The sequence below is a fragment of the Pongo abelii genome, chromosome 9 (assembly GCF_028885655.2).
Source record: "Pongo abelii isolate AG06213 chromosome 9, NHGRI_mPonAbe1-v2.0_pri, whole genome shotgun sequence".
Taxonomy (NCBI): Eukaryota; Metazoa; Chordata; class Mammalia; order Primates; family Hominidae; genus Pongo; species Pongo abelii.
Window position 1 is genome coordinate 6,849,699 of NC_071994.2, and position 25,457 is coordinate 6,875,155.

Sequence of the window (25,457 nt, forward strand, 5' to 3'; positions counted from 1 at the left end):
CGACACTACCATAGGACTAAAAAGTGCTTGGAAACCTTTTGACAACTAAATAGAGATACTAGATCTTTGTTGTCATTCTCTAAGGTTTTAAGAAATAAAACGTGTCTGATATCAAATCCTACCCTAAAATTCATTAGCTTGATAGATAGATGTTATCAGTCTATTGTCATATACACAAAACCACAAATTAGGAAAGATTGAGCCTCACAAGATGACAGGCCATAATTGTGAGGATTATACAAATGATGGTTGTAGACGATAATTGTGGGGGGATTACCGACAAATCCATTTACCCCCACAAAATGTAAAAGTGACCAAAATACTTTTTGCTTTAATATGGTCTGATATCCTTTGGAAGTAGCTTTTCTTTTTTGTTTTCTTCTTACTATAGTACTGTATCATTTCCTAAAACGTGAATGTGTTTTAGAGAAGGTTTCTCTGGGATCATGTTCCTCCACAGCACATTCCTTCACAGGGGGTGAATTAGAATCATCTGAAAGCTTTTTCAAAACAGCTCTGGTGGTGCCTCTCTTTTAATACTTGGAGTAAGACCTAGAAATCTCTTTGCAAAAGCTCTTATTTTTTTTTAAAGAGACTTTGGTGGTGGTGGGGCATCTCACTATGTTGCCCAGGCTGGTCTCTAACTCCTGGCCTCAAGTGATCCTCCCACCTCAGCCTCCCAAAGTGTTGGGATTACAGGCATGAGCCACCGCCTGGCCTGTAAAAGCTCTTTAAGAGATTCAGGTGGACCTCTGGGTAAGAATGACTCCTTCACTCCAACAGATGGAAACCCTTATGCTGTAATGTGCTGTTTAAGGAGGAAAGACCAAGGACTGAATTTGCTTTGAGATCAAAGCATGGATTTTGAAGGCAAAATGATGATAGATCCCACGTTAATTATTAGGACGAAGATAGAACAGACAGCATCATAGAGATTTCAGCAAGACAACAAACATTCAATAACAGGAAAAGGTCGGGTGTGCCAACTGAAAATAGCAGTCTAGGATGCTCCATGCTAGGCTGCTCTTTGGACTAGAAGGCCATAGACCCTGGACCTAAATCAGTAATTTTCAAGCTTGTTGGACCCACGAGCCCGATTCAGTAGGCAGAAGGTCCTTTGGATCCTTTGCTTTAACTAGACACACTCAACCAAAAGCAAATCAACCCTTACCAGAATGGATGGTGGTGTGGCCTTTGGTGAGATGCCAAGGGTGAGACTCCTATATAGGTTGTGAAATAAATAGAAGCAATAAAAGCACTGATGGATATTTTTCTATTTTTGGATCTAGTGACCTAAATTAAACTCACATTTTAAATCTTATCAATATAGCATAGTGCTTGCAAGCATGAATCCTGCAAATGACACGGTGTGTGACTTTGGAACCTCTATTTCTTCATATTTAAAATGGGGATGATGATAACAGTAGTGCCCACATGAAAGAATACTCGTGAGATCAGATGAAACACTCCTGTGAGAGTGCTTCTGATGCCTGGCGCTTAGCAAACACTCAGTAAACACCTGATTTGTTGCCATCTGTTTTAGGGGGCCGAGGCCATGGTTCTGGAGAGCGTTATGTTTGCCATTCTCGCAGAGAGGTCACTTGGGCCAAAACTCTATGGCATCTTTCCCCAAGGCCGACTGGAGCAGTTCATCCCGGTAAGATTTGTTCATAAACGCTCAGTTGACATATGCCACAGACAGAAGATGGCTTCTTTGTCTCATTGCTGCAAGAACCTGCAATGCTGTGTTTTCACTGTTAACCTCACCTATGTCATTAAACTGTATCAGAAATCATGAAAAGCAACATTTATTTTGTACTTACATCAGAACCTCTTTCTTTCCTGTAAAGGTATATTCATCCAAATTTGAAATATATATGAAACTTACCATTTCATTGTCCCCTGAGGCTGTGTACCCTGAGACTTTGCCCTTTTCACCTTGTTCCTCTCAACTTCTAGGGCCTTGCTTTATAGAACTTGCTGCTAGAACACCTTGGCCTTGACTGTACCCTGCTCAGTCTCTGACTGTAGCCCTGCGGGGGCCATGCCTGTTCTTTCCCATCACCTTTCCTTGGTTTGTTTTGTGCATTCCTACTGAGTCTCCCTACCTCCCATCTTCGTGTCCCCATATGCTGGTCAAATTCTTAGATTTCAAGGCCTTGCTCCAAGACCTTGCAGTCTTATTTCTAAGCAGTCAGGATTATTTTCCCTTTCTTATTGTCCCAAGGCAGTTTTAATGTTGCTATAACATTTACCAGTATACCATGTCTTAGAGTTACATGTACATATCTAAAGCATAGTTCCTGTTCCTCTACCCACCCACCCCTGACTCCATGCCCTGCACAATGCTTCATGCCCAAGGGTTCTCATGAACCCTAAGTGTTGAAGTGTGGCTCTGAGCCCTGGCAATACTTCTTTGGTTGGCAGTGCTGGTCTTTGTCAGCCTGCACTCTCTTCCTAGATAGATCAGATAGTCCCCATTTTAATTGAGCATAAGTTCCTTGAGGACTAGAGTCATAAGCCGCTAGCTTTTCCTGCCCTGCTGCATGAGATACCTTATCCATGAGAGGCCTAGGCATGTCCAGGGCTGCCCTGTACATCTGTGCAGATGGAGCCCAGCACTAGGATGCCTGGCAGAGGGGTGCTCTGCTGCGTCTGGCTGGGGACCAGGGGCAGGGGTTTCTTTGTCTAATCCCACAGCCCAGAAACAGGGAGGCTAGTTGTGCTCTGTCTCCCCAGAAGAGGTATCCTCTTCTAGTTGACAGTGGCACTGTCCGTCTGTGCTAGTGTCGTGCTAGCTGCCAGTGCTGAGGATGTGTTTAGATGAGTGGATGGTGCCTTCACTGCGCCAGCTTTTACCTTTAGTTTGCTCCCTGGCACCTGGCTATGTTTTAGTAGAGACAGGGTTTCTCCATGTTGGCTAGGCTGGTCTCAAACTCCCGACCTCAGGTGATCCACCCGCCTTGGCCTCCCAAAGTGCTGGGATTACAGGCGTGAACCACCGCGCCTAGCCGAGATAATAAGTTTTTGAAAGAATTTTGCAAATAATAGAACCTCATATGGTTATAAGTGGCAATATAGGTGAATCTTACAAACATAATGTTGAATGATCAAACTGCAGGAGACTGTAAGTAGTATCATGCCATTCTATAAAGCCTGATAAATTTTAAAAATTGTTTAAGAATATGTGCACATGTAGTAAAAGTTCTCTTTTTGGAAAAGGTAAGGGAATTGTGTTAACACAATTCAGAATAATAAAAATATCTTGGGGACAAAAAGGGCAGGCATCAGGACACATAGATCATAGTATCTGTGGAATTGACTTTGTTCTAGTTCTTAAGTTCTATCTATGCTTTTGTATATATTGTTTATTATATATTAAATTTTTTGAGATGGGAGTCTCACTCTCTTGCCCAGGCTGGAGTGCAATAGCATGATCATAGCTCACTGCAGCCTCAAACTCCTGGACTCAAGTGATCTTTCTGCCTTAGCCTTTCAGGTAGCTGGGAGTACAGGTGCACACCAGCACACCCAGCTTATTAAAATAATTTTTTTGTAGAGATGGGTCTTGCTATGTTACCCTGGCTGGTCTTGAACTCTCCTGGCTTCAAGCTCTTCTCCTGCCTCAGCCTCCTAAGTCACCAGGATTACAGGTGTGAACCACTGCACCCAGCCATAGTGAAGATTTTTTAAAAATTCTATTATATACTAGGTTTGAACCATATGACGCCGCCGGTGTTTGACTGTTTTTGACCAACAAGAATGGCAGTTTCATTTGATTCAACCTAATATCATATGTTATTTCTAGATTTGCTCTTGTTTTTTTTTTTTTTTTAAGATAGGGTCTCACCCTTTGCCCAGTATAGTGAAGTATAAGTGGCCTGATCTCAGCTCACTGCAGCCTCAACCTCCCAGGCTCAAGTGATCCTCTCACCTCAGCCTCCCGAGTAGCTGGGACTACAGGCACGTGCCACCATGTTTGACTAATTTTGTTTATTTTTTTGTAGAGACGGGGTCTCCGTGTGTTGCCCAGGCTGGTCTCAAACTCCTGGGCTCAAGCAATCCTCCCGCCTTGGCCTCCCAAAGTGCTGGGATTACAGGCATGAGCCACCATGCCTGGCTTAGGTTTACTCTTCACTGCTTGGGATCAGGTGATTTAGTTTCATGATTCCTGTAGCCATCTTTCAAAGGGCATGTGAGAATAGCGGGGCCTCTAGGGATGGTAGGTAGTCTGTTTCTCTTTCTCTGTACTGGGGAAGGAATTTGGAATACTGAGATTTGTTCATATCTGAGCATGTTAGCTTCGGATTTTCCTTGTTGCCAAATTAATGGCAGTTTTGAAAGCTGAGTGAGCTACCTTAATAAGTCCTGTGTGTCCTGCTGCTGGAAGTGGAGTCCCTGTTCTTATTGCAGCATGGTAATTTGTTGACAGTGCTGTGGTGACAGTGCTTTCTGGAGGGAGTTGAATAGAAGGTTGAGTCCAGTGCTTACAGTGAGCTCTTAGCTCTCAGTAGCAGACATCTGCCACTTGCTGAGCTCCACCCTGGGCTAGGTGCTGTCCCAGAGACCTCACCTGCATTCTCTCCTCCAGCTCTCCTGGCAACTCTGTGAGGGACTTCGTGTCCTGATTCCCATTTGATAGAAATGGGAACACACAGATGTATGAGGTAACTTGGATGGCCATGTAGCTTTCAAATGAGAATTAAAGCCACAATTTCAACTGAGGTTTCCCTAAGTTGGGAGCATTCGCTCTTACCCCTGTGCTGTATTTCTTTGCATTTTCACAGAAACCTCTCTTTAGATTTCTGCAGGGTGGCAGGTCGCATGAGGAAGCTCTAGAGGTCCCAGTTGATTGTGAGCTCCCATGGGCCTCCTGTAAAAGGGCAGCCAAACTAGCATGGCCTCGGGTTGATTTAGGGGAAGTGCAGGATGCAGAGGCCAGGAGGAAGTCCCTTAGACACTGTTTCTTTGCCCAGCTTTGCCCTGGACACCTGCTCTGTGCCAGGTCAGGTGCTGACACCACCACTGGGAGCAGCTGGAGACGGCCCCCCTGTCTCTGTGACGCATCTCCTGGTTAGGACCTGTTCTGGACCCCACATCTCACCTGCAACACATCAGAGTAGAATGTCCCAGCTGATGGAGGAGCTGGAAGCGGGGCCGTGTGATAAACTGCTGAAGACATGAACTTCAGCATTGGGTAGTGAATAGACATTCAGTGTGGTTTTAGAGGCCAGAATAATAGATGATAGCGTAGTAGTTCAATAAAATTTAAGGAGGGAGTTTTCATAGTTAAAAGGAGTTCAGAATGAAATAGATCTTTGGAGGTGGCCGGCTCCTCACTGTAGAAGTGCCATAGCAATTGCTGGGTCACTGTCTGTAGGGACACAGTGTCCATTCTTAAGGGAATTTGGGGCATTGGGTGAGACTTAAATGCACTACAAAAACACTTCTCATTCCTAAGACCGTGATCTCTTTTTAGTTTACTTGATAAATGTCAGTTTTTAACTCCCTTTTCTATTTCAGAGCCGGCGATTAGATACAGAAGAATTAAGTTTGCCAGATATTTCTGCAGAAATCGCTGAGAAAATGGCTACGTTTCATGGTATGAAAATGCCATTCAATAAGGAACCAAAATGGCTTTTTGGCACAATGGAAAAGTAAGTGGTCAAATCACTTGTTCCTAACATAGTTTTACAGTGGTGGCTCCCAGAAGTGCCAGAAGTGAGCATTTGTTTGCCACAGTAGTCAGAGGTCTTCCTAGTTCACTGAAGTGCAGGGTGTCAGCTGCTGATACTTGTCTCATAAGTAAGTCTTTCTTGCGTGTAAAAGTCAATTCCTAAACCAAGAAAGAAGGCTTATGCAAAAATGCTATTGAACGGGTGAAGGGACAGAAGAAAGTCACCTTCCTAGAATGCCACGAACCCCCAAGGCCACTCCTCTTCCCCTCAGTCATGGCAGTCAGAGGGGTCCCACTGGCACTGTGACTGCGCTGGGATTGAATGTTTAACCAAAGCCCCAAGAACAGCAAGCCTTGATGAGTTGATTGTTGATTCTTTGTTCTGTTCTTTTTTTAAAATTTTTTTAATAGGTATCTAAAGGAAGTGCTGAGAATTAAATTTACTGAGGAATCCAGAATTAAAAAGCTCCACAAATTGCTCAGTTACAATCTGCCCTTGGAACTGGAAAACCTGAGGTGAGTTTTCCCTCTATTTCCTGACTTTAAATATTCTTAGTCACTAAAACTGTTGTCAGTAAACATTGATTGAGCTTGCCTTATGTCCGGCATTTTACATTGGTTTTACAGGGTGAATTTAAACCGTTAAGTTTTGTCATCTGGAATTATGGTTCTCTAGAGGACTAGAGATTATGGACTCTATGGACTAGAGGCCCACACGTGCCCTCTAGTCAGTTTGTGAAGGTTCCATAGAGAAGGAAAATGTCGAAGGAGTGGCTTGGTGGCCAGGGCAGTAGAGTGTCTAGCGGAGTGGATTTTCTCTGGTGGGGAGAAGGGAGTAAGGGCAGGCTGGGGAGTGTGAGGAAGATCCTTCTTCCTTACAGTTCAATCTTGGCTTTTGCGAGAAACAGAATCTTCATACTGATCTCTGAAGCAAGGCTGTCATCGTCCTCAGAGTGATGCTGGGCGCCGGCCACTCACATCTGTACACTAACAAGTATTACACCATTTTTTTTTTTTTTTATAAGACGGAGTCTCGCTTTGTTGCCAGGCTAGAGTGCAGTGGCGCGATCTTGACTCACTGCAACCTCCCCCTCCTGGGTTCAAGTGATTCTCCTGCCTCAGCCTCCCGAGTAGCTGTAACTACAGGCATGCGCCCCCACACCCAGCTAATTTTTGTATTTTTGTAGAGACGGGGTTACACCATGTTGGCCAGAGTGGTCTTGATCTCTTGACCTCGTGATCTGCCCACCTTGGCCTCCCAAAGTGCTGAGATTACAGGCGTGAGCCACCACACCCAGCCACAAGTACTTACACCTTTAATTACTCAGGTATGTGCCTCCTCTGCTAGGCTTGATGATCGCTGCTGAGAGAAAACAAATAAAATAATGTCAAATTGTGATAAGTGCTGTGACAGAAACACATCAAAGTGGGCCCTTAGTCTGCATAGGAGGACCTGCTTGGGTCACTGGTAAGAGAAGGGCTGTCTAAGGGGGTGCTATACAAGCTGAGACCAGCAGAGAAAGGGGCTCCAGGAGGGAGCGGCACATGCAGAGGTCCTCCGGGGGAAGAGCTGAGTGCAGAGGGCCTGTGGAGTTGTTGCCACATAATGACACAGTTGTCAGAATTCACATCACAGATACTACTCTGAAACTGTGTGTTGCTTTGGAGCACGAATTTGGTGCTGGCCATGTGGAGAAAGCAAGATTGTGTGCAGCTGACTGAGAAGCTTGATGGGTAACAGTGAAACCTTTCTTTTCAGATCATTGCTTGAATCTACTCCATCTCCAGTTGTATTTTGTCATAATGACTGTCAAGAAGGTAAGAATTGCTATGTTCTGTTACAGATGAGGTTTGTGTGTATACTTAGAAAATTACTGGCAGTGTGTCTGAAAAATGCAACGTAGCATCAAGAGTATTAGGTACATTAAATTATGATACAGCCAGACAATGAGGTTTTGTATTTTTTTTTAGAGTATGAGGCCAGGCACAGAGTCTCATGCCTGTAATCCCAGCACTTTGGGAGGCCAAGGTGGGAGGATTGCTTGAGTCCAGGAGTTCTAGATCAGCCTGGGCAATATAGCAAGACCCCATCTCTACAAAAAATAAAAACATTAGCCAGGCATAGTGGTGTGCACCTGTAGTCCCAGCTACTTGGTAAGCTGAGGCAGGAGGATGGCTTGAGCCTAGGAGTTCAAGGCTATAGTATGCTATGATCACACCACTGCACTGTAGCCTGGATGACAGAGCAAGATCCTGTTAAAAAAAAAAAAAAATTACGTGGAAGAAATCCGAAAGAATATTCACTAAACTTGGGAATTGGGATAAAGAACTTAAACTTTCTAAGTCACATATTACTTTTTCAGTGTTTAACTCCTTACAGTAAACATGAATGATTTTTTTTTAACCTGAAAAACAATAAAAGAACAAGATCCACTGCCTACCCCATTCAGTCCCGGGCCTTTCCCCCTTCTGCACCACACAGCGTAGTGTTGCTTATCGCAACACGTGTAATCTAACACCTTCTCTCCTAGTATCAGTGCACTGTGCTATTAACTATTTCAGGCTTCTGTGCTTTGAAAACATGACAGTGATATGTTCCGTACTGTAACAAAACTTCATCCCACGCAATTGCACATTGAACAGTCTCATCAGAGGCCCCCCACTATGCAGCTCCCACTGGTGCTGCTGACATGGCCTCCCCTAGTCACAGTAGTTCAGGTCCCACCTTGAACCCTTGTTTGCCAGGCTCAGCAGTTTGCTTTTAATCCTGAGAACAGTTTCTCATGAAGACCCGTCATCCATAAGCCATTCATTTGAGCCAAATTACCTTTTACTAATTAGCTGCTCATCGCTGGCTAACTCAAGTCAAGGAGGGTGTAGACATTACAGCTACAGCTTTGTGTATTACCCTTGCCCTTCTGGTGGTGAGGGGGTGATAAATGGCACAGATATCACTAGAGAGAGGGGACTGGAGGAGATCAGCTGTGTTGATGATGGCAAAGTGTAGGAGGGATCGAAGAGGTAACAGTTGTACATTAATTTTGTTCTGCTACTTTGGGTGTCTGCCTCCAATTTGCCTTTTTTTTTGAGACTGTTACTGTGTCACCCAGGCTGGTGTGCAGTAGCGCAATCTAGGCTCCACGTAACCTTAGCCTCTTGGGCTTAAGTGATCCTCCTGCCTTAGCCTCCCAAGTAGTTGGGATAACAGGCGCACACCACTACACCTGGCTAATTATTTGTGGAGATGGAGTTTCTCTGTGTTGCCCAGGCTGGTCTTAAACTCCTGGACTCAAGTGATCCTCTCACCTCCGCCTCCCAAAGTGCTGTGATTACAAGTGTGAGCCAATACATGTTTTCTGGTCTCCAGTTTACGTTGTAATTGCTACTCTAAATGGAAAAAGTATGCTGAAGAGCCTAGACACTACACCTCCACTAGAAATCCTAAGGAGAGAGAGCAGCTGAAAACCTAGCAAAGGTTGGCTCACTGGTGCCAGCCGCAGGATGTCGGAGATGCTGAACATCATGTCGAGTGTGGGGATCTCAGGAACGCAGGCCTGCAGAGCCAGGCTGATGGCTGACCAACTCCTGACCCAGAATCCAATACTAAAGCAAATAGTCTTGTAGGAATGCTGCCTGTGGTCTCCTTGGGAAGAAAGCAGGCACGAACAAAGCAGGGGATCCACTGTGGCAGCTGAGCTCTCCCTTGCCTTTCTTACCGGGAGGGCACTCCCACAGCTTCCCAGCTGGAGTGCTACAGCCAGCCAGCCTGCAGACAGCAAACCAAGTCCCAGGGCCGCTGAGGGTGGTGTTTGGCTAGCACGAGCTCCTGCATGCCACCATGCAGAACATTTGGGAAGTACTGTCCTGACAGCAGAGCAAGAGGCCAGGCTTTGTTCCATAGTGAGCCTGGGGGTCTGGCGAGGACTAGGGCTGTGAGCAGGGGTTCTCATGGCCAGGTGGGTCAGGAGCCACCCTGCATAGGGGTATGCCTCCCGTGAGCACTTCATGCTCTGTCTAGCACCTGGTGATGTCCACAGACCAAAGCCATATTCAGTTAGGATTCCCTAAGGGATCAAATCCATTCTCTCGGCTCTGCTGTTCAAGGACTTGAGCCTTCTATTGTAAAACATAAACCATGTTATCCAAACCTTTTGCAGGTAATATCTTGTTGCTGGAAGGCCGAGAGAATTCTGAAAAACAGAAACTGATGCTCATTGATTTCGAATACAGCAGTTACAATTACAGGTACTATGTTACAGTCCAGTGTTTCCATCTCAATATTGTTTTATCATTATGATATGCTTAATTAACAGTTATTAGAGAAAATAAGTCAAAACGCCACTCTGAGTTGCAAGCTGCTTCACCTGGAATCAGTGGCTTCTCGTCCACTGGCCCGTGATGGTTGTGGTGAAGCAGCACGGCCTTCTTTGTTCGTAGCAGATGGCACTAGTTGGGGACAGCCATGCCATTCAGTCCAGACTTTGGCATTTTCTTTTGGCTTCAGAGATCATTTTCTTCTCATAAATCCTGGTCTAGGAGACACAATGTTCTGGAGTCATGGTTCAGGTGCACCTGTATAGCTTTAGTCAGCTGTGATGCTGACAACCACCTGTTGTCTCTCTCTGTCATTAAAGCAGTTATAGTCTTGCTCCCTCAGCAAGTCCAGATGGCAACAGGAGTGGCGTGCTCGGAACTCAGCCTTTTTTCTTCTGCAGTCAGGGAGCCTCCAGGCATACGGTTTGCCTCATTCTGTGCACTGTCTTATGTCTTATTTCAGGGGATTCGACATTGGAAATCACTTCTGTGAGTGGATGTATGATTATAGCTATGAAAAATACCCTTTTTTCAGAGCAAACATCCGGAAGTATCCCACCAACAAACAACAGGTAGGAGATGAGTTTTTGTATACTTGATAGGAAAATTACATGTCAATTTCATGCAGTTAGAATTACATCTTCTTTTTTAGTTTTTGAGGCAGGGTCTCACTCTGTTTCCCAGGCTGGAGTGCAGTAGTGCGATCATGGCTCAGTGTACCCTTGACCTTCTGTGCTCACGTGATCCTCTCGCCTCAGCCTCCCAAGTAGCTGGGACCACAGACGCATGCCACCACGCCCAGCTAATTGTTTGTATTTTTTGTAGAGATGGGATTTCACCAAGTTGCCCAGGCTGGTCTCAAAACTCCTGGGCTCAAGTGATCCTCCTGCCCCAGCCTCCCAAACTGCTGGGATTACAGTTGTGAGCCACCACGCCTGGCCTACATCTTCATTTTTAAAGATAACCTTTTAAAATTTGGTTTATGTTAAAAAATGTTATTTTGTTTATGTTAAATGTAGACACAAACTTGACCTTTTAGTCCAGCTTATTAAAAATCTCTGTGCTAGAGATACTTGTATTCAGAGAAGAGCTTTGTCATCCTTTGTAGTTCCTTCTAGTGTTTTCCGAAAAGCCCAGCCTTGATTCTGCTTTCTGGCCATCTTTTTGGTGATCACTGACTGACCTTTTTCTATTCATTTCACACTATGGAGAGAGAAGTAATCTTTCGGGCACCAGAGTTTAGCAGTGGGAGGAAATATCTTTGGTGTTAACAGTTCCCTTTCCTGTCCTGAATGATGGGAGAAGGCTGGTGATTGTGTGGAGAATCAGTTCTCATGGGAATTTCCTCCTGGGATCTTTCTCTCCCATTCCTCAGCCCAGCACTGAAGCCTTGGTAGCAGTGCTAAAGGTGAGTAGGACTGGGAGGGTGCACCAAGCCTGCCTCCAAAATAATGGTCTCCAGTTTACGTTTTTAAGTGCTACTCTAAATGAAAAAAGTACTCTGAAGAGCCTAGACACTGTATCTCCACTAGAAATCCTGGGGAGAGAGAGCGGCTGAAAACCTAACAAAGGTTGGCTCACTGGTGCCAGCCCCAGGATGTCGGAGATGCTGAACATCATGTCGAGTGTGTGTCTCCCAGTGTGTCACAGTAGATGCATATGCTTAGTGACAGCTATTGACATTGTCTATTTTAACCATCATTGATCCTAACACAATTACTTTTTTTTAAGCTCCATTTTATTTCCAGTTACTTGCCTGCATTCCAAAATGACTTTGAAAACCTCAATACTGAAGAAAAATCCATTATAGAAGAAGAAATGTTGCTTGAAGTCAATAGGTAACGTTTTTCCTTTTTTGATTTGTAAAGATAGCTTTCCTCTTTATAGACTATATTTGGTATGCTGACTTGCAATTATGAGTATTTTAGAGCTTCTTCTTTTTTTTTTTTTTTTTTTTTTTTGAGACAGAGTCTTGCTCTGTCACCCAGGCTGGAGTGCAGTGGCGCAATCTCGGCTCACTGCAACCTCCGCCTTCCGGGTTCAAGCGATTCTCCTGTCTCAGCTTCCCAAGTAGCTGGGATTACAGGTGCCTGCCACCATGTCCAGCTAATTTTTGTATTTTTTAGTAGAGATGGGTTTTTGCCATGTTGGCCAGGCTGGTCTTGAACTCCTGACCTCCGGTGATCCACCCACCTCGGCCTTCCCATGCTGGGATTTACAGATGTGAGCCACCACGCCTGGCCTAGGAGCTTCTTTTTAATCGTACATCTTTAGGACTTGCACTTTGTCAAAAATAGAATCTGCTCCTTCTCCATTGTGGCTGAGACTATGCAGAGCTTTCAGATCTGAGCATACAGCAGGCAAAGTATATTAGTGTGTTCTCACATGGCTACAAAGATATTACCTGAGACTGGGTAATTTATAAAGAAAGGAGGTTTAATTGACTCACGGTTCTGCATGGCCAGGGAGGCCTCAGGAAACTTAACAATCATAGCAGAAGGCAAAGGGGAAGCAAGGCATGTCTTACATGGTGCCAGGAGAGAGAGGGGCAGAGAGACGGAGAAGAAGGTAGGACTACCAGACACTTTTAAAACCATCAGATCTTGTGAGAACTCCCTCACTATTGTGAGGACAGCATGGGGGAAACCACCCCCATGATCTAATCACCTCCTTCCAGGTCCCTCCCTCTACACATGGGGATTACAATTAAAGATGAGATTTGGGTAGGGAGACAGAGCCAAACCATATCACAAGAAGAGGTCCCACGTCCAAGAAGGGTCAGGACACTTTGTGGCATTCTGAACTGTCATCCAGACACAACAACCCAGTCATACAGGGCTGCTGCCACCCAGAGCCTATAGAATTTTTTTTTTTTTGAGATGGAGTCTTGATCTGTCACCCAGGCTGGAGTGCAGCTATGTGATCATGGCTCACTGCAGCCTCTAACTCTTAGCAAGCCTGTTGCCTCAGCCTCCCAAGTAACTGGGACTACAGGCACGTACTACCATGCCTGGCTAATTTTTGTATTTTTTTGTAGACACGGGGTCTTGCTCTGTTGCCCAGGCTGGTCATGAACTCCTGGGCTCAAGTGGTTCTCCTGCCTCAGCCTCCCAAAGTGCTAGGATTACAGATGTGGGCTACTGCACCTGGCCCTGCAAACTTGTCACTGATGCTTGTGGAGTGGCGGGCACCATATGCTGTGTTTTAACTCAAGTTTCTCCTAGAAAATGATTAAACTTATGTTTATCAGTTTTAAGTCTTGCTTTTAACTGTTTTCTCAACAGTTTTCAAAGCAGGGCCCTGAAACTTCCAGATTCTGCAAAGGTCTAGACCACTATTTGTCCATCTCTTTAGTCAAGAGGCCTGTGGGTTGTTCCTATTATTTGGGGTCTCCTGTAACATTTTTCGGTAAAATGGCTGTTTAAGTCACTGTGGCCCACCTTATCTTTCCACTGCACTTAGCACAGTCATCTCCTCGTGGCCTCCGGAGTGCTCACCCCCGACACTAGGTGTGATGTCGCATCTGCCTACCTGCTGGGCTCCACCGCATCGTACATCATCTCTTTTTGTTTCTTGAACTGGTGGAAACAAAAAACAGATGGAGGAGACCCCAGACAGAAAGGGTAGCACACGGGACTCTTGTGGGCCGGGACCACAGGATGAACAGAGAGTAGGATTGGAGGGTACTAGAGCAGGCACTCCTAAATTTGAGCTTTATCTTCATGTGGATGAACCCTCAGGGTATTGTTTGAGGAGGAACTTGGATTCACAGTGACATGGGGGCTTGGTACAGCCTAGAGATGGTGACGTGGCTTACACTCTCTCATCTGCTCTTTTCACTTCTGTGTGACAGGAGGGGATGGGACAAGGATGGGATTTGAGAAGTCTCTTGCTCAAGGAGTGAGAGCTTCATCCTGCCTCCAGCAAAGGGCTGCCTCTTGGTTGCTGATGCTGTGCACCCTCCCTTGTAGCAAGCTTGCTTTCTTTTCTGCCAGCATGGCCACCCAGGCCTTCACCTGCACCCTGTGAATGTGAATATATTCACCTTGTGAATATATTATGGCCAAGTGGCATTTACGTGTGCCATGGCCAGGCCAGCTGTGTGTGTTCACATTCACCAGTGCACCTGTCACTAGCAGATGAGGGAAGGGTGTGGGAGTGGTTTTCTCATTGTTCTTAGTTAGTCCCATGGAATATAGACCCATGATTTGCCAACACTAACTAGGTTTGCATCCACACAAGTTAAAATGTCCATCTGGCATGAAATCATTTCATCGGTCGTGTAACTGATACTGTATGTCTCATATGTGTTTCTTGCTTTTGTCATTCCAGGTTTGCCCTTGCATCTCATTTCCTCTGGGGACTTTGGTCCATTGTACAAGCCAAGATTTCATCTATTGAATTTGGGTACATGGTATGTTTTAGCACCGTTTTTTTTTTTTTTCTTCCTACTCCCAGGTAAAAATGCTATAGTATTTGTGAATCTTGGCAGCAAATGACCGTTCCTTACAGAGGGTTCTCTGTCTCCCCAAGTACCCGAATGTGGTGACCTGGTGGCATCAGGACAGTGTGGCTCAGCCCAGGAAGCTGGGGGAGAAGCCGCTGTCACTGATGCTGTGGTTGCCTTTGGAGGTTGCCCTCACTTCCAGGCCAGCTGACCTTGCCTCCCCTGCTTCAGAGAAGTGCCTGCAATCCTGATGGGGAATGTAGGCATCTGCATCCTGGAAGTCCAGCCCTGACCTCAGTCCCTTCTGACACAGGGGACAGTAAGTGAAGAAGAGTGGGTGGCTCCTGCCTGTGCTGTGGAAGGTTTTATTTATTGGTTACCACTTCATTCTCCAGCCTGTAGTGCACGACTTTGGGTTGGAAGCTGGTAATTATTGAATTAGACCTCCTGTTTTTCATAGGCATATTTGTAACCAAGCTAGGCTGTCATTTAATTTTAACCTTAAGAATTGTCAGCCGGGTGCGGTGGCTCACGCCTGTAATCCCAGCACTTTGGGAGGCTGAGGTGGGCAGATCACCTGAGGTCAGGAGTTCGAGACCATCCTGGCCAACGTGGAGAAACCCCATCTCTACTAAAAATAGCCTGCATGGTGGCGGGCGCCTGTAATCCCAGCTACTCAAGAGGCTGAGGCAGGAGAATCGCTTGAACCCAGGAGGTGGAGGTTGCAGTGAGCTGAAGTCATGCCACTGCACTGTAGCCTGGGTGACAGAACAAGATTCTGTCTCAAAAAAAAAAAAACTGTCACTGACATAGAAATAGAAAGTATTTTTAACCTTCAGACAAACCTTTCTGTTGTTCCATAGTGAATGAATGTTAGTGAGTTGTCTTGGGGTGGGGGATAACACAAATGTCTACAGTCTAGTGAGCTGCTTTCCTTTGGGACAGGGATGGGACTAGTTCATTTTGACCTCCTCAGTCTTATACTACAATGATTTCTACTTCTAGGCAGAAGGTTTGGTAATGCAAAGATGATATTAGGTAAAAGAAGGGGACATTGGATTTTTAAAGCAGATTTGAGTCATGGTCAAATGATACTGTAAGACAAAGCACACTTCATAACAAGGAATATTACTAGAGATAAAGAAGGACATTTTGTGATAATAAAGGCATCAGTACATCCAGAGGACATTAAAAACCCTTGTCTTGCTTCAAAAGACATGATATTAAAACTGACAAAAGTGAAAGAAGAGAATGGCAGATTCATGATTAAAGTTGGAGATCTTGGCCGGTTGCAGTGGCTCACGCCTGTAATCCCAGCACTTTGGGAGGCCGAGGTGGTTGGATCACTTGAGGTCAGGAGTTCGAGACCAGCCTGACCAATGTGGTGAAACCCTATCTCTACTAAAAATACAAAAATTAGCCGGGCATGGTGGCACATGCCTGTAATCCCAGGTACTTAGGGAGGCTGAGGCAGGAGAATCGCTTGAACCTGGGAGGCAGAGTTTGCAGTGAGCCGAGATGGTGCCATTGCACTCCAGCCTGGGCAGTAAGAGCGAAACTGGCCGGGCGCGGTGGCCCATGCCTGTAATCCCAGCACTTTGGGAGGCCGAGGCGGGCGGATCACGAGGTCAGGAGATCGAGACCATCCTGGCAAACACGGTGAAACCCCGTCTGTACTAAAAATACAAAAAAAAAAAATTTAGCTGGGCCTGGTGGTGGGTGCCTGTAGTCCCAGCTAACTCGGGAGGCTGAGGCAGGAGAATGGCGTGAACCCAGGAGGCGGAGCTTGCAGTGAGCCAAGATCGCGCCACTGCACTCCAGCCTGGGTGACAGAGCGAGACTCCGGGTCTCAAAAAAAAAAAAAAAAAGAGTGAAACTCTATCTCAAAAACAAAAACAAAACAAAACAAAAAACGTAGGAGATCTCACCACTCCTCTTCTGTGATTAGAACAAGGAAGAACACACGCAGAAGGAGGGAGAGGGCCTTACAACTCTCCCTGCCAGCCTGGCTTCATGCACGTTCATTAAACCCCCCAGCAACTGCAGGGTGCACATTCTTTTCAAATGAATATGGAATATTCCTCTAGATAGACCATATGCTGGGCCATCAGACAGGTCTTGATAAATTAAAAGGGATTGAAATAATACCGGATATGTTCTCAGTGAAATTTAAGTGGAAATCAACAACAAAAGATATCTAGAAAATTCTCAATTATTTGGAAATTAAACAGTACACTTCTAAATAAACACTGGGTCAAAGAAATTAAAAAGAAAATGAGAAAATATTTTAAACTGAATTATAATGAAAACATAGCATGTCAGTATTTGTGGGATATACATAAAGCAGTATATAGAAACTTACGGCTTTGTAGCTTAAATGTTTATATTCCATAAGAAGAAACATTACACAAAATCCCTATCAAAACATTGGCAAAAATTAAATCCACTAACATATGTAAAAGGATAATACATTATGGCCAAGTGGCATTTATCCCTGGAATGCAAGGCTGGTTTATATTTGAAAAAATCAGTTCATATAATTCTTCATATTAACAGAATGATGGTGAAAAACCGTTTGATTATCTCAGGGACCACAGGAAAAAGCATTTGACAAGATCCAATGTGATAAAAAAAAAATCTCAGCAAACTAGGACTAGAGGGGATCTTCCTCAGCCAGATAAAGGCATGTATGAAAAACCCTCAGCCAGCCAGGCACGGTGGCTCATGCCTGTAATCCTAGCACTTTGGGAGGCCAGGGCAGGTGGATCACCTGAGGTGGGGAGTTCGAGACCAGCCTGACCAACATGGAGAAACCCCATCTCTACTAAAAATACAAAATTAGCCAGGGGTGGTGGCACATGCCTGTAATCCCAGCTACTCAGGAAAGTGAGGCAGGAGAATCGCTTGAACCCAGGAGGTGGAGGTTGCAGTGAGCCGAGATCACGCCACTGCACTCCAGCCTGGGCAACAAGAGCAAAACTCTGTCTCAATAAAAAAAGAAAAAAACCCACAGGCAACATTATCACTAGTGGTAACAGGGAAAATGTCCCCTTTGACCCCCACCCCAAGTACAGAACACGCAAGGACGCCTGTTCTCACTGCATGTCTTCTGTGTTGTACTGAAGCTCCTAGCTGGTGCAGTGAGGCAAGACAAAGAAAGGAAATGTAGGTGCACTGGGAAGGAAGAAGAAACTGCCTTTATTCTTTAGGTGACATGATTGTGTGCATTTAAAATAATAAAGGAATCAACAGAAAAGTTACTTAACCTAATGAATGAGTTTATCAAAGTCACAAGATACAAGGTCAGTATACAAAAATCAGTTGGATTTCTACATGGTAGAAATAATTGTACATGGAAAAATGTTAAATAGTGTAAGATATGTACATTGGAAACTACGAAAGAGTAATAAAAAATAAAGAAGTGAAATAAATGGAGAAGGTACCACCTTGATGGATGGAAGCCTTAAGGTAAAGATGCTCATTCTCCCCACACTGACCTGTACATTCCCCACAGGCCTAATCAAAACCCCCACAGGCTTCTGTGTAGAAATTGACATGCTGATCCTAAAATTTATATGAAAATGCAGAGAGTCTGGAATAACCAAAATAATTTTGTAAAAGAACAAAGAAGACTTCTACTACCTGGTTATAAGACTTCTCTGAAGCACAGAAGTCAAGGCTGTGTGGTGCTGGCATAAGATAATGTAAATCATCCAGGTGTGGTGGCTCAAGCCAGTCATCCAGCACTTTGGGAAGCTGAGGCAGGAGAATCACTAGAGCCCAGGAGTTGGAAACCAGCCTGGGCAGCATAGCAAGACTCATCTCTACAAAAAATACAAAACAATTAGCTGGGTGTCTGTAGCACATGCCTGTAGTCCCAGCTGCTCGGGAGGCTGAGCTGGGAAGATCACTTTAGCCTGGGAAGTCAGGGGAGCTGTGATCACGCCACTGCACTCCAGCCTGGGCAACAGAGCAAGACCCCATCTCAAAAACAAAACAAAACAAAAAACAAATCAGATGGAACAGAATACAGTGCCCAGAAATAGATCCATGTGTATATAATCACCTGGTACTCAACAGAAAGGCCAAGGTAATTTAAGAGGGAAAGGATTATATTTTCAAAAAATGATGCAAGAACATTTGAAGAGTCATGTGGAGAAAAAACTGAACCTGATTCTGTGCCATAAACAACAGTCAACTTGAAACAGATAATAGACCTAAATGTGAAAGCTAAAACTATTAAGTTTCTATGAGAAAACACAAGAGAAAAGTTTAGTGACCTAGGCCGGTCGCAGTGGCTCACACCTATAATCCCAGCACTTTGGGAGGCCGAGGCGGGCGGATCACGAGGTCAGGAGATTGAGACCATCCTGGCTAACACGGTGAAACCTTGTCTCTACTAAAAATACGAAAAATTAGCCGGGCCTGGTGGCAGGTGCCTGTAGTCCCAGCTACTCAAGAGGCTGAGGCAGGAGAATGGTGTGAACTCGGGAGGTGGAGCTTGCAGTGAGCAGAGATCATGCCACTGCACTCCGGCCTGGGCGACAGAATGAGACTGTCTCAAAAAAGAAAAAAAGAAAAGCTTACTGACCTAAGCACAGATTTCTTGGGTTACATAAAGCACTAGCCATAAAAGAGGAAAAAATAGAGTAAGTTGCTGTGAGCAGGAAACACATAAAAACCAAAGTGCTTTTTCCTATTCCTTTCATCAGCAACAATCATCACCACAGAAGACTAAAGTGACCACATCGGGGGCGGTTCTCCCCGCCAACAAACAAGTAATCAGTTCTGGAGTGGACACCAGATGGGTGTCCTCCAATGCCATTACGACACTGTCTACCTGGGGACAGAGCCAGACCCCACAGGTTGAGGGTTGAGACCTTAAGACTGCCCCCTACTTCCAACACCAGTTGCAAGTCCAGGCCTGTGGAATTTCTGACCAACCAGCCATATATTGGGGTTCCTACGTTCCCCTCGGGTTCAATTAATTTGCTAGAGCGGCTCACAGAACTCAGGGAAACACGTAAGTTTACCAGTGTATTTTTTTTTTTGAGACAGGGTCTCACTGTGTTGGCCAGGCTGGTCTCTAACTTCTGGGCTCAAGCGATCCTCTTGTCTCAACCTTCCAAGTAGCTGGGGCTACAGACATTCCGCCACCATGCCTAGCTAACAAAGGGTATTTTAAGGGTGAAGAGATAAATAAGTGGGGTGAGGTCTGAAAGGATTCCGAGCACAGGAGCTTCTGTCCCTGTGGGTGGGTTGGGGAACTCATTCTTGTTCACCTTCCTGTCAGCCTCCACATTCAGTTCTCTAGAAACTCCCCAAACCCCGTCCTCTTGGGCATTTTATGGAGATGTCATTGGATAGGCATGATTGAAACGTGGACAACCATGTTGAAATGCGATTGGACAAAAAAGGTGTGATCTAAACCCAGCAAGGCCTGACTAGGTTCTTCGGGCTTCTCTGTACCGCATTCCTTATCCCAGGGTATCGGGCAGGACCCTCTCTGGAATAAGAGTCTTATGACCCACAGTCACATTAGAGTCTAGCTTTGGGCAGGTGAAAGGATGGCAGAAGGTCAGAGAGAGAGATTCTGTTTACTGTAGTAAGGGCTACGGGAGTTAGGAGCCAGGGACCGTGGACAAAAACACACATATATGTCATCACAGTTGGACTTCATCAAAATGAGTATCATGGAGAAAATGAAAAGGCAAGCCACAGACTGAGAGGAAATACTACAAATGTATATTTAATAAAGGACTCATATTTAGGATATATAAAGAACTCATAACTCAGCCAGAAACCAAACAGCCTGCTTCATTATTATTATTATTATTTTGAGATGGAGTTTCACTCTTGTTGCGCAGGCTGGAGTTCAATGGTGCGATCTCGGCTCACCACATCCTCTGCCTCCTGGGTTCAAACGATTCTCCTGCCTCAGCCTCCTGAGTAGCTGGGATTACAGGCGCCCACCACCACGCCTGGCTAATTTTTTTTTTTTTTTAGTAGAGGCGGGGTTTCTTTGTGTTGGTCAGGCTGATCTTGAACTCCTGATCTCAGATGATCCGCCCACCTCGGCCTCCCAAAGTGCTGGGATTACAGGCATGGGCCACCGCGCCCAGCCTCAGCCTGCTTTATAAATGGATGGAAGATTTGGACACTTAAGAGAAACACATGGCCAGTAAGAATCTTTTCATGTGTTTCATATAATTAGTCATTAAAGAAATGTGAATCAAAGCCTCGTTGCGATACCCTACACACGCACAGTGATGGCTAAAACTTGAAAGAACTGACAGTCCCAAATGTCGGCGAGCAGATGGAGCAATGGGAATGCGCCTGTGCTGCTGCTGGGAATGCAGTCGCGACAGCCAGTGTGAAGATGCGTTAGACCACCCAGCAGCCCTCCTGGGGAGTTTTTCCAGAACAAATGAAAACAGATTCCACACCAAGACTTGCACTCAGATGCTCATAGCAGCTTCATTTGTCTGTCTGTCTGTTTTTGAGACAGTCTCACTCTGTCGCCCAGGCAGGAGTACAGTGGCCCGATCTTGGCTCACTGCAACCTCTGCCTCCCGGGTTCAAGCAATTCTCCTGCCTCAGCCTCTTGAGTAGCTGGGATTACAGGCGCCCGCCACCGCACCCAGCTAATTTTTGTATTTTTAGTAGAGGGGGTTTCACCATGTTGACCAGTCTGGTCTCGAACTCCTGACCTCAAGTGATCCGCCTGCCTTGGCCTTCCAAAGTGTTGGGATTACAGGTGTGAGCCACTTCGCCTGGTCTGCAACTTCATTTGTAATTGTCCCAAACTGGAAGCAGCCTAAATGCCAGTCAGCAGGTGCGTGGAGACTACGGTGCCAGATCTGTGTACTGAGAACACTCGGCAGTGCAAAAGGAAGGTGGCACCAATGCATGACAGCACAGGCCACTCAGAGACATCACGCTGAGTGAGAAGCCACACACGAGGGTGCATATTGTATAGTGGCATTTATGTGCTACTCTAGGAAAGAAAAGTCCAGTCCATAGTGACAGAAATTGAGTCGGTGGCTGCCTGTGGCCAACTGCAAGAGGCCCGTGGGAGCTTGTAGGGATGCTGGAAACAGGTCTCCTCCTGACTGCGGTGGTGGTGAGCTGGATGGATGCATCTGTGAAGGCCCTCAACTGGACACTTAAAATGGGCTGATGCTTGTAGAGCAGAAATTACAGCTCAAAGTTAATTCTTCAAAAAAGTGTTACTGTCATCTTCCTGGCTTCTAGAATTGCAGACTTTTAGATGAGGAGTGGGCCTTTGAGACTGTGTTGTCCTCACTGATGTGCACATGAGGGAAGAGACCCAGAAAAATACAGTGGCAGAAACAACACCAAGCCGGGTTTTCTCCCTTGCCTCTCAGTGTCCTTCTTAAAAGTCATGCTGCAGGAGATCCCGGGAAGTAGGCGATGGGTATCCTCTTTTTTCTCCCCTTCTGTTCTAGACTTGCCTATGTCCCAGGGGTCTTTTGCTCTAAAAGGTGTGTTATGTCGGTCAGTCAGTGCCCACAGCACCCAAGGTTAGCAAGGTGATGAATGGTAGCAGTGCTAAGCATGTGGATGAGACGTCCATCCTGAGAGGCAGGGCTGGGCTGGCCCATGCCTATAAACCAGGCCTCCTGAGAATGAAGGTGTGTGGGGTGGGCTGGGAGCTTGAGGAGCCTGCACCTGCAGAGCAGCGAGGCCCCCGAGCAGCCGTGCTGCACAGGCCAGTCCTGTGCGTTTGGTCTCATGGGTCCGTGCCCTCAGCTCTTGCCTGGGATGGGGATTGGGGGACACATGGGCAGGGTTCAGGCCAGCAGGATTCCTTGCTGAGGCCTTCTCTTTGCTGTCTCCTAGGACTACGCCCAAGCAAGGTTTGATGCCTATTTCCACCAGAAGAGGAAGCTTGGGGTGTGACTGTGGGGAGGACTCCATCCACCTCATCACTGGACTGCATGGGGAGGCAGCAGAGCGGGGTCCCCTCTGTGCTTCGACTACTGCTCCTGTGGCAGGAGGCTTTGGGTGGCTCACTACTGAACACAGATGTGTATGATACTAAAGACTGTATTAAAATGGAGCGACGTTTATTTCATCTCTTGTTTACGATTTCACTAGGACTCAGAAACGAGATTGGGAAGCAGAAATATAGTGCAATAGTGCAACATCTCTGAATCCTTTTAATCTAGAGAAGGCGTTTCATATTTGGGGGCTGAGGTTTCCAGTCAGATAGGGCAAACAGCAAGAGTAAGCAGTGTTACTTGCAGGTACTTTGGTTAATGTTGATTTAAATGTTTTTTCATGAATGTGCTGGTGAACACTGTGGCCAGGCTTTTGTAGATGGCGATGTGTTATAGACGGTGCTCACTCCCAAGGGGCGGCAAGTGAGCAGAGATGCACCGCAAAGTCGCCAGTCACTGCTGCAAGGTGGCCTCTGCCTGGGGCCTCCGGAAGCTGCTCCTCTACCCTCTTGGTCCCATGGCTGAAGCTGGAGCAGCGGATTGCTTTGGAGCAGCCAAGGCCGCCTGCGTGTGGAGCAGATCTCTCCCCTCCTGCTGGGCGTGTGACACTGATGAGTTTCACTGTAATGCATGTGACTTCTCCTCTGCCCTTCCTCCTGATGGAGTGTGCAGACAGCCATGTGTGGCCACGGGGGCAGTGTGAGGACCTCCCTGTCTCCCGGCTCCCCTCCCAGGGGAGCCAGCTGCTTGACCTAGCTCTTTGGGCCTCTCCTGCCCTCTGCTCTGCCTGGAGTGGGATCCTGTGAGTGGGCTGGGCCGCCCCTGGACAGGGTTCTCCGAGGGCCCGGTTTCCCGGCCCTTACCTTTCCCAATGCCCCTGACATCATTCTTGTGGGAGACAGCAGCCTGTATGTGGTGCGGGGCGTGGATTGAGTTTAGCTGTGAAATCCATATATATGAAATGTCCCGCGGGATACAGTCTTAGCTGACTTTTTTGTACTCTGAACTCTTATTTGAATTGTTTTTTTGTGCATATATTTCTGCTACCACAGAGATTGTACTATACAAATAAAAAAATAAAAACCCAACCTCAAGCTGTCACCCTTGGATGTGTCCTGAATCTCAGGGAGGGCTCCTGGTACCTGAAGGAGCCCACGGAGGGCTCCATCTGCACCCACTCAGCCCCTCAGCTTAGCAGTGCCCCGCTGCTCTCAGCTGGCATCCCAGCAGCATGTGGCCCCATCAGCCCTCCTCCACCTCCTCTTCTTCCCCACCACACTCTGGTTTCCCTGCTTCTAGCCCAGAAGCGAAGAGCCCTGGAGGACGTTGGAGACTGGGAGCAGTGCTGGTGCCTGGGGACACTGAGCGGCTGGGCAGGGGCAGGAGGTATGCTTTCGCTGTTCACCCTTCTAGAGAGTTACAGTTTTAAGCAGGTGAAGCCAAACTGAATTAAACAGTAATGGTGTTGCACTCCTGCACAGGAGCTCCAGTGGCTTCTCACTCACCGTCTTCCTGTGCCCAGGCCACTGCTGGCCTCACTCAGCCCTCGCCTCTGCCTGGCCCTTCACACACGAGGTCGCTTGCAGTCTCCTCGCAGAGAGACATTTGGAGCCGATCTTCCAATACTGGGCTCCTTCACTTTGCCCCGCCGTCAGCTCAGTCAGTCTCGGGCCTTCCTATTCTACCCAGGACACTGCCATTCCCTAAACCACCCTGGGCCCAGCCCTGGCCCATCATTTCTCTCCATGCAGCTTAACTTTCCTGGAGCCCCTGGTGGTCTCTGCATCAGGCTATAAGCTCACATGGACAAGGATGGGCTCAGGCCTGTGCTGTTCACTGCCTGGTCCTCCACGCAGGTGACCCACCCCATCCCTATGTCTCCCAGTGACCTCCATGCCCCAGAGGTGCCCACCCCAGTGCCTTTTTATGTGCCATTCTCTTGGCAAACTGGACTTCTCTAGCCACCACTGCCAGGTACCCCCATGTCAAAGCCAGGGCGGGGCTGACTGGTCATCTCCCTGGGATCCCCCACCGCACCCCTCCTAAATCACACTGGGGCCACTCACCACGAGTGCTGCTCACCTATCCCCACCTCACTGCCCGCCCCAAGTCTCTGCCCAGCTCTCTCCCCAGGAGGGAGTAAGGCGTTGGGTTCTGGATTTGGTCCAGATCCACCTGCAGCTCTCCGGAGTCCTTCATTTAGCCTCCTCTGCTCCTACCCCAGCACTGTGAGCACTGTTTCTCTAAGCTGAGTCTGCTGGGCATGTGGAATTACCTTAGAGCCCCTGATACCACCCCTGGCATCTGGAGGTCCTGAGCAAGGTAGTCCAGGAGCCAATGGACAGGCTCCTCCCAGCAGCTGGCCACAGCCACAGCTGTGGGAAGAACTACTTTGCAGCTTGTTGGCTTCTGGGAAGCACTTCCTCTGCCTCCCAGTGGGGGTGGGACCCAGACCAGAGGAAACTGCAGAAAGCCACCCCCATTCCGCCAGCAACGCAGGAAGGACCACCTGGGTCAGGAAGACTGTAGCGTCAGGTGAGGGGAGGCTGGGCCTGGAGTCAGGCTCAGCCCGTTCTGAACCCCGGGGTCCTGGGTAATGTCTGCTGCTAGGGACAGCCTCTGCCCTTCCTGGCAGGTGTGTGGCCTTGGGCGTGTGACACCACGGCCCTGCATGGAGCACTGGCCGGGGCTCAGGTGCCCCAGACTGCTCCGTACTTCCAGCCCCCTGAGGCCTGGCACCAGGGCATGGATATTGGCACCACTCCCAACAGAGAGTAACCCAGACACCCGCTCACAGCCAGTTGCACACCTCCGAGGATGGGGAGCTCACTCCCCTGACCCAGCCTGGGAAGACATTTGCTCCCTCCAAGTTAGAATGTGCTGGAAACATCTCTCCTTGGCCCTTTTCTGCCCCTTTTCACCCCAAGAGTCTGACATTATTGCAGATCTGCTGCAGGTCCGGGCCTCGACTTTTTGAGGTCCCAGATCCTACACCATGCCTTCTACCCTGCCACCTGCCTCAGCTAAAAAGGAGGGAAGAGAGACGAGACATCAC

The 25,457-nt window shown here is 47.0% G+C and overlaps 1 protein-coding gene across 4 annotated transcripts in view; it reads left to right on the forward strand.

Moving 5' to 3' along the window:
- The window catches only part of CHKA (choline kinase alpha), a 68,903-nt gene extending 45,400 nt beyond the window's left edge, over nucleotides 1-23,503 (forward strand). For 3 of the 4 annotated variants that reach the window (XM_024255541.3, XM_024255540.3, XM_054525526.2), the window contains 9 exons: nucleotides 1,544-1,657; nucleotides 5,524-5,657; nucleotides 6,089-6,193; nucleotides 7,437-7,495; nucleotides 9,835-9,922; nucleotides 10,455-10,563; nucleotides 11,723-11,829; nucleotides 14,324-14,405; nucleotides 22,302-23,503. In XM_024255541.3, coding sequence (XP_024111309.1) covers nucleotides 1,544-1,657; nucleotides 5,524-5,657; nucleotides 6,089-6,193; nucleotides 7,437-7,495; nucleotides 9,835-9,922; nucleotides 10,455-10,563; nucleotides 11,723-11,829; nucleotides 14,324-14,405; nucleotides 22,302-22,361 — 858 coding nt within the window. In that variant the 3' untranslated portion in view covers nucleotides 22,362-23,503. The remainder of the gene's footprint in view (nucleotides 1-1,543; nucleotides 1,658-5,523; nucleotides 5,658-6,088; nucleotides 6,194-7,436; nucleotides 7,496-9,834; nucleotides 9,923-10,454; nucleotides 10,564-11,722; nucleotides 11,830-14,323; nucleotides 14,406-22,301) is intronic. The other variant, XM_024255542.3, reaches the window with a different exon arrangement.
- Nucleotides 23,504-25,457: the final 1,954 nt, after the last annotated feature.